Source organism: Montipora foliosa, chromosome 4, assembly GCF_036669935.1.
Source record: "Montipora foliosa isolate CH-2021 chromosome 4, ASM3666993v2, whole genome shotgun sequence".
Lineage (NCBI taxonomy): Eukaryota > Metazoa > Cnidaria > Anthozoa > Scleractinia > Acroporidae > Montipora > Montipora foliosa.
Genome location: NC_090872.1, coordinates 23846009 through 23855598, shown reverse-complemented (window position 1 = coordinate 23855598; position 9590 = coordinate 23846009). Strand labels below are relative to the sequence as shown.

The 9590-nt window shown below is 41.4% G+C and overlaps 1 protein-coding gene across 1 annotated transcript in view; it reads right to left on the bottom strand.

Annotated features, from left to right (window-relative positions):
• The window catches only part of LOC138000366 (beta-sarcoglycan-like), a 15117-nt gene extending 14180 nt beyond the window's left edge, over nt 1-937 (bottom strand). The window contains exon 1 of the mRNA XM_068846705.1: nt 779-937. Coding sequence (XP_068702806.1) covers nt 779-799 — 21 coding nt within the window. The 5' untranslated portion in view covers nt 800-937. The remainder of the gene's footprint in view (nt 1-778) is intronic.
• Nucleotides 938-9590: the final 8653 nt, after the last annotated feature.

Genomic DNA, 9590 nt, shown 5'->3' with positions numbered 1-9590 from the left:
ATAAAATAGTATAATTTCCAAGAAAGACATTCTGGTTAAAACTAAGAAAAAAAACACAACAGCCAATTTAAATTAATAACACTGATGTTGGCCTTTTCTCTTAATCTTCTTCTAAACCATTATCTTTGATTAACTGAGTAAAGTCTGTCTATAAAAAAAATCCATTTCGATATTTTAACATTTGCCTGAATACTCATTCAATATGATGTTTGAAACTCGAAACCTTTGAGGCATTCGAGATACAGGAAGAAGAAGAAACACGAGTCTTTTGTATGCATGTTATGCTCAAAGACAGGTCCTCAGGGGCTACAGAAGGTAAAATTTAATTGGTAACAACGTAACGTCCTCCAACAACACCTGCTTTAATTCATTTTGTATGTTCACAACTTACCATTCTGCTCTCGAGAACAAGCAATTTTTAGTATTCTTGTTTCTGCTTCAGTGAATGCTGCTGTATACATGAGCAGTGTACACGATGTTAATGTCATTGCGACAGCCTACTGTAAAGCTACTTTGAACAGCTCAAATCTTCCAAACAAACGCCAAACGTTTACAATTGTGACTTGAGCTTCGAATAGCTTCAGAACACAAAAAGGGAATTTATAAAGAGTTAAAGAGGTTTTCACAGCTAGCGGCCAAAAGTTGGCTTGGTCATGTTATTGACACTTTGAGGGATGATGTTATCGATGACCGCTTATACATAGAAGTGTAAACTGGTTTCAATTTCCCGTTTCCAATAGAAGATGCTTACTTGAAACACCCTTAAATAGTTACTTACATGAAGGTTTTCTCTCGACATGATCTTCTTTCTCGTTCTCAATGGACCCGTCACACTAATTCCCACGAAATTTTCCACACTAGTGCATAACCACTAAAAAGTGGAGTGTTTCATCTGTGTTCGAGGCATGTGAACTGATATCAACATTCTGATAGAGCATGCGTCGCACGTATTCAAGGCATACCGTCGGTATACCGTGGGCGCAAAAGTAAAATACTTGTTCAACTCGTACAAAGCCTCGTACAACAGTAAACACTTAATGACTGGTCCCGAGGGAAACAGTTCATTTTGTTTCCCGAGAATCTCAATGTTTCCCCGAGGCGCAGCCGAGGGAAACATTGAGATTCGAGGGAAACAGAATGAACTGTTTCCCTCGGGACCAGTCATTAAGTGATTTGTTATATAGCAAAACAAATGGGTCAAACATTTTGAAAGAAGCGCCCAGATTCCAGCGATAACATCAGGCCACCTTCAACTGCACGCTCTGATCACGTGCAACAGCGGTCAACATTTGGCGGGTAACAGTGAACTGTTCCCCGTTTGACGTAATCGTTTTCGCAATGTTGACCGCTCATGGCATTTGGCGGTAAACAGTTTCATTGTTAAATGCCATGTGACCATGAACTAGCCAATGAATGGGCGCGCTGTTGCGGGAAAAACTCCAGCTATATAACAATTGTTGTTGAATGTTCAAAGTAGTCTGGGGACCCACTCGGCTATCGCCTCGTGGATCCACAGCTACTTTAACAATGTTATGAAGAAATTCATGATCAATAACAGGACAGACGCATGAAAAACTGACATCAATTTGTTAATTGAATTTTATTGTATCGTATCGTATCTAGCGACGTGTCGATGCCTAATCGCAGGCCACAGGTTGCTCAACCGGTGCAAAACCTACTGATACTTTCAAAGATCAAGCAAAACATGGATTGCAAAGAATACGAAGAAACCAAAATCTCCCATTGCTGCAACGAACGAATAATGCTGGTAATAAAACAGAAGAAGTTAAAAAGCCCGAGAGGAGGGGTACGGGTAGGGAGAGGGGACTCACATATAAAAGGGGCGGAAGATCATAAGAAGACGACCGGAGAGAAAATGTATTTTTTGTATACAATAGCAAGAAAATCCTTGAGAAAAAAGACTTTCATACAATAGTCCGAGGCAAGTTGGAATGCGCTTATAGCCACAGTGATGTAGACTTTGACTTAAGTGGTAAGAGGGCTGGTAACCCACAAATACAAATCTAATTATTATACCGTTTCCTTGACAAGGAATCACGAAAGGCCAGTTTTTGCTACCAGGATAACAGCGGAAAGAGCACTACTACTTTGTCGCCAATTTTCCATGATAAAAACTTGTTCAGAAATCAAAAGTCTGCGTTAACAGCACGCACCAGGGCTCCTCCTTCGTATCTGGCTAGAAATTTTCTTCTCGCTTTTTCCTCCGGCCGGCCGGCCGCGCTTCAGCCATTTGATGAGGACCAGTCTCGTGCTTCTCAAGTTGCCTCGTTCATGCCCAAAAAGAATTCTGGGTAATTCTGCCATTCCATGACAAGGGAAGACCCCCGATTCTCATTTCATTGATTTTTTTATAAGTGTCGGGCCTCCCAGTCCTACCAGCAAAATACAGCATGGATTGAAGTTTTTAACTTTCCAAACGTTCCCCCCTGAATTGTATCGGTAGGTCCTGGAATTCGTCCACAGAAAGGCCAGAGAGACAAATTCACTCATGAACCGCCATGTTTACAACGAAGCATTTTAGGCGTCCCAGTCTCTCCTCTGTCACCAGAAGACCAGAAACGCATGGTTCTTACGTTACCTTTGTGCCTGTAGAATCAACTGAAATGTCAACAAGTTGCCTGTAAAAAAAACAGCACCTTTTTTCATTGTGTTTTTCTATAAAGGAAAGGGAGAACATTAACGCATGCGATGACGGAATGTTTGAACAAGAGAGAAAAACGCAGTACCTCCAGACATCCGGCGCTGGAGCGTCGTACCAAACGAGTCATCCCGGCATTTCGGCCCGTGCGATCGCTTTTGGACGCAGTTGGCCCTTCGCTGCTTTCTGCTACCGACCTTGCCTCCCGGTACGGCATTGAGGGAGAGATATGTCGGCCCCTAAACCATATGAGACAAATCCCACGCCTACTCACAGCTCCAGACCGCCCTTGTCAATTTTACATAAGAATTCGATCGCCTAAATATATAAGGGAAAAGTCATTTTCTGTGTCATATGGTAAGCACTGGAGTCGCAGATTACAAATTAAGTGTACGCATGCGCCCTGCTAAAGTTAACAGACATACATGCATAAATAACTTTATTTCATCTCGAAATACAGAATAAGTACAAGCAGGGTTAGTATCTTCGAGACATTACATTTACAGCTAAAATACAGAGCACCTACACAGACATAAGTAGATACATAAAATTTAAGGATATTTTAATTGAAAAGAAAAGCCGCTGTACAAAATGCAGCCTAGCTGGATTCTCTTTTAAAACCAGTGGATAAACAATTAATCAGGTAGCGCATTCCGCAACTTAGCTGATAGCTAAGAAGAAGAACTAGGACCATAACTGGTTGTTCTAGGTTTCTTGAGGGACAGAATGGAATTTCCGCGAAGATCATAAGACTGAAGAAGACCGGAGAGAAAATATGTTTTTCCTATACAATAGCAGGCAAATCATTTAAAGACAGATTTTTCTACAGTACATGTAATATATATGAAGAAAGTCTAAATGCGCTTATAGTCATAATGATGTAGACTTTGACTTAAGTGACAAGAGGGCAGGTAACCTGCAACTATAAATCTAATTGTTATACCGTTTCCTTGACAAGAAATCACGAAAGGCCAGTTTTTGCTACCAGGATAACAGCGGAAAGAGCACTACTACTTTGTCGCCAATTTTCCATGATAAAAACTTGTTCAGAAATCAAAAGTCTGCGTTAACAGCACGCACCAGGGCTCCTCCTTCGTATCTGGCTAGAAATTTTCTTCTCGCTTTTTCCTCCGGCCGGCCGGCCGCGCTTCAGCCATTTGATGAGGACCAGTCTCGTGCTTCTCAAGTTGCCTCGTTCATGCCCAAAAAGAATTCTGGGTAATTCTGCCATTCCATGACAAGGGAAGACCCCCGATTCTCATTTCATTGATTTTTTTATAAGTGTCGGGCCTCCCAGTCCTACCAGCAAAATACAGCATGGATTGAAGTTTTTAACTTTCCAAACGTTCCCCCCTGAATTGTATCGGTAGGTCCTGGAATTCGTCCACAGAAAGGCCAGAGAGACAAATTCACTCATGAACCGCCATGTTTACAACGAAGCATTTTAGGTGTCCCAGTCTCTCCTCTGTCACCAGAAGACCAGAAACGCATGGTTCTTACGTTACCTTTGTGCCTGTAGAATCAACTGAAATGTCAACAAGTTGCCTGTAAAAAAAACAGCACCTTTTTTCATTGTGTTTTTCTATAAAGGAAAGGGAGAACATTAACGCATGCGATGACGGAATGTTTGAACAAGAGAGAAAAACGCAGTACCTCCAGACATCCGGCGCTGGAGCGTCGTACCAAACGAGTCATCCCGGCATTTCGGCCCGTGCGATCGCTTTTGGACGCAGTTGGCCCTTCGCTGCTTTCTGCTACCGACCTTGCCTCCCGGTACGGCATTGAGGGAGAGATATGTCGGCCCCTAAACCATATGAGACAAATCCCACGCCTACTCACAGCTCCAGACCGCCCTTGTCAATTTTACATAAGAATTCGATCGCCTAAATATATAAGGGAAAAGTCATTTTCTGTGTCATATGGTAAGCACTGGAGTCGCAGATTACAAATTAAGTGTACGCATGCGCCCTGCTAAAGTTAACAGACATACATGCATAAATAACTTTATTATATATATGGGGCGAATTTCATGTAATAAACCTTCCAAATAGAATTCTCTCTTCCTTATATTTCACCAGTGAAAAAACCGATACGTCCAATCAGGTTTGCGTATAGCGTTCTTCACATGTGAAAAATATAACCAATGAGCATTGAGTAGAATCACCCATTAGCCAATCAGAACATAACACTCAAATGGGTTCCGAGGCGCGCCGGTTGAGAAAACATGCTTGTGTTTTTCGCAAACTGACATGGCTTCAGCACGTTTTGTTCCACCTGAAACAACTTTAGAGGCTTTTATTGAAGAGCAAGCAAACAAAAACACGTTGAGTAAAACCAAAAGAGATGTTTCCTTACTCAAAGAATTTATGAGAATGAAAGGAAAACACGAAGAATTCGAAAACATTGAACCGAGAGAGCGCACCACTTCAACTAAGAGATCCTTCGCAATTGAAGAAAGAGAACATGTCAGCTTATCAGAAAACCAAGAGTCACCTCAACAAGTTTTGTCCCTACTTCAAGGCGCAAACATTCACGGAGGAACAGTTAATATCTCGATAAACACTGTAAGTCAGCAAAGTCCAAACTTGTCTGTGATGCACAGTGCGAAGCGCCGCCATTATGTGATTGAATCAGACAGTGATTAATCGGACCTAAAATAAATGTGAAGAAGTGTTTTCGTCATTTCACTTTTGATTTTTCTTTTTTTGCATTTAGCGTTATTCTTAATGAGGAAGTATTTTTTAATACCTGTAACGTTTTCCCCCGAAGACAGTTTTTGCGCATTTCGGAAGTTTTTAAGCTTACTGAATTGGATTCTTGAGTTTTCGCTATTTCGCAAACATGGTTTATAAAGCTTGCATCACAAAGAAAACAATAAAATTTCTGATTTACACGCTTTTATTTTCCTTTAATATATAATAAACAAATTACACCATAGAAAGTGCTTTGTACGGATTTTATTCACTCGTTGCAAAACTTTAGAAACTCACTCGTTCGCTACGCTCACTCGTTCGTTTCTAAAGTTTTGCGACTCGTGAATAAAATTCCGTACGGCGCACTTTCTATGAAGTAATCTATTTTTATTTCATCTCGAAATACAGAATAAGTACAAGCAGGGTTAGTATCTTCGAGACATTACATTTACAGCTAAAATACAGAGCACCTACACAGACATAAGTAGATACATAAAATTTAAGGATATTTTAATTGAAAAGAAAAGCCGCTGTACAAAATGCAGCCTAGCTGGATTCTCTTTTAAAACCAGTGGATAAACAATTAATCAGGTAGCGCATTCCGCAACTTAGCTGATAGCTAAGAAGAAGAACTAGGACCATAACTGGTTGTTCTAGGTTTCTTGAGGGACAGAATGGAATTTCCGCGAAGATCATAAGACTGAAGAAGACCGGAGAGAAAATATGTTTTTCCTATACAATAGCAGGCAAATCATTTAAAGACAGATTTTTCTACAGTACATGTAATATATATGAAGAAAGTCTAAATGCGCTTATAGTCATAATGATGTAGACTTTGACTTAAGTGACAAGAGGGCAGGTAACCTGCAACTATAAATCTAATTGTTATACCGTTTCCTTGACAAGAAATCACGAAAGGCCAGTTTTTGCTACCAGGATAACAGCGGAAAGAGCACTACTACTTTGTCGCCAATTTTCCATGATAAAAACTTGTTCAGAAATCAAAAGTCTGCGTTAACAGCACGCACCAGGGCTCCTCCTTCGTATCTGGCTAGAAATTTTCTTCTCGCTTTTTCCTCCGGCCGGCCGGCCGCGCTTCAGCCATTTGATGAGGACCAGTCTCGTGCTTCTCAAGTTGCCTCGTTCATGCCCAAAAAGAATTCTGGGTAATTCTGCCATTCCATGACAAGGGAAGACCCCCGATTCTCATTTCATTGATTTTTTTATAAGTGTCGGGCCTCCCAGTCCTACCAGCAAAATACAGCATGGATTGAAGTTTTTAACTTTCCAAACGTTCCCCCCTGAATTGTATCGGTAGGTCCTGGAATTCGTCCACAGAAAGGCCAGAGAGACAAATTCACTCATGAACCGCCATGTTTACAACGAAGCATTTTAGGCGTCCCAGTCTCTCCTCTGTCACCAGAAGACCAGAAACGCATGGTTCTTACCTTACCTTTGTGCCTGTAGAATCAACTGAAATGTCAACAAGTTGCCTGTAAAAAAAACAGCACCTTTTTTCATTGTGTTTTTCTATAAAGGAAAGGGAGAACATTAACGCATGCGATGACGGAATGTTTGAACAAGAGAGAAAAACGCAGTACCTCCAGACATCCGGCGCTGGAGCGTCGTACCAAACGAGTCATCCCGGCATTTCGGCCCGTGCGATCGCTTTTGGACGCAGTTGGCCCTTCGCTGCTTTCTGCTACCGACCTTGCCTCCCGGTACGGCATTGAGGGAGAGATATGTCGGCCCCTAAACCATATGAGACAAATCCCACGCCTACTCACAGCTCCAGACCGCCCTTGTCAATTTTACATAAGAATTCGATCGCCTAAATATATAAGGGAAAAGTCATTTTCTGTGTCATATGGTAAGCACTGGAGTCGCAGATTACAAATTAAGTGTACGCATGCGCCCTGCTAAAGTTAACAGACATACATGCATAAATAACTTTATTTCATCTCGAAATACAGAATAAGTACAAGCAGGGTTAGTATCTTCGAGACATTACATTTACAGCTAAAATACAGAGCACCTACACAGACATAAGTAGATACATAAAATTTAAGGATATTTTAATTGAAAAGAAAAGCCGCTGTACAAAATGCAGCCTAGCTGGATTCTCTTTTAAAACCAGTGGATAAACAATTAATCAGGTAGCGCATTCCGCAACTTAGCTGATAGCTAAGAAGAAGAACTAGGACCATAACTGGTTGTTCTAGGTTTCTTGAGGGACAGAATGGAATTTCCGCGAAGATCATAAGACTGAAGAAGACCGGAGAGAAAATATGTTTTTCCTATACAATAGCAGGCAAATCATTTAAAGACAGATTTTTCTACAGTACATGTAATATATATGAAGAAAGTCTAAATGCGCTTATAGTCATAATGATGTAGACTTTGACTTAAGTGACAAGAGGGCAGGTAACCTGCAACTATAAATCTAATTGTTATACCGTTTCCTTGACAAGAAATCACGAAAGGCCAGTTTTTGCTACCAGGATAACAGCGGAAAGAGCACTACTACTTTGTCGCCAATTTTCCATGATAAAAACTTGTTCAGAAATCAAAAGTCTGCGTTAACAGCACGCACCAGGGCTCCTCCTTCGTATCTGGCTAGAAATTTTCTTCTCGCTTTTTCCTCCGGCCGGCCGGCCGCGCTTCAGCCATTTGATGAGGACCAGTCTCGTGCTTCTCAAGTTGCCTCGTTCATGCCCAAAAAGAATTCTGGGTAATTCTGCCATTCCATGACAAGGGAAGACCCCCGATTCTCATTTCATTGATTTTTTTATAAGTGTCGGGCCTCCCAGTCCTACCAGCAAAATACAGCATGGATTGAAGTTTTTAACTTTCCAAACGTTCCCCCCTGAATTGTATCGGTAGGTCCTGGAATTCGTCCACAGAAAGGCCAGAGAGACAAATTCACTCATGAACCGCCATGTTTACAACGAAGCATTTTAGGCGTCCCAGTCTCTCCTCTGTCACCAGAAGACCAGAAACGCATGGTTCTTACGTTACCTTTGTGCCTGTAGAATCAACTGAAATGTCAACAAGTTGCCTGTAAAAAAAACAGCACCTTTTTTCATTGTGTTTTTCTATAAAGGAAAGGGAGAACATTAACGCATGCGATGACGGAATGTTTGAACAAGAGAGAAAAACGCAGTACCTCCAGACATCCGGCGCTGGAGCGTCGTACCAAACGAGTCATCCCGGCATTTCGGCCCGTGCGATCGCTTTTGGACGCAGTTGGCCCTTCGCTGCTTTCTGCTACCGACCTTGCCTCCCGGTACGGCATTGAGGGAGAGATATGTCGGCCCCTAAACCATATGAGACAAATCCCACGCCTACTCACAGCTCCAGACCGCCCTTGTCAATTTTACATAAGAATTCGATCGCCTAAATATATAAGGGAAAAGTCATTTTCTGTGTCATATGGTAAGCACTGGAGTCGCAGATTACAAATTAAGTGTACGCATGCGCCCTGCTAAAGTTAACAGACATACATGCATAAATAACTTTATTTCATCTCGAAATACAGAATAAGTACAAGCAGGGTTAGTATCTTCGAGACATTACATTTACAGCTAAAATACAGAGCACCTACACAGACATAAGTAGATACATAAAATTTAAGGATATTTTAATTGAAAAGAAAAGCCGCTGTACAAAATGCAGCCTAGCTGGATTCTCTTTTAAAACCAGTGGATAAACAATTAATCAGGTAGCGCATTCCGCAACTTAGCTGATAGCTAAGAAGAAGAACTAGGACCATAACTGGTTGTTCTAGGTTTCTTGAGGGACAGAATGGAATTTCCGCGAAGATCATAAGACTGAAGAAGACCGGAGAGAAAATATGTTTTTCCTATACAATAGCAGGCAAATCATTTAAAGACAGATTTTTCTACAGTACATGTAATATATATGAAGAAAGTCTAAATGCGCTTATAGTCATAATGATGTAGACTTTGACTTAAGTGACAAGAGGGCAGGTAACCTGCAACTATAAATCTAATTGTTATACCGTTTCCTTGACAAGAAATCACGAAAGGCCAGTTTTTGCTACCAGGATAACAGCGGAAAGAGCACTACTACTTTGTCGCCAATTTTCCATGATAAAAACTTGTTCAGAAATCAAAAGTCTGCGTTAACAGCACGCACCAGGGCTCCTCCTTCGTATCTGGCTAGAAATTTTCTTCTCGCTTTTTCCTCCGGCCGGCCGGCCGCGCTTCAGCCATTTG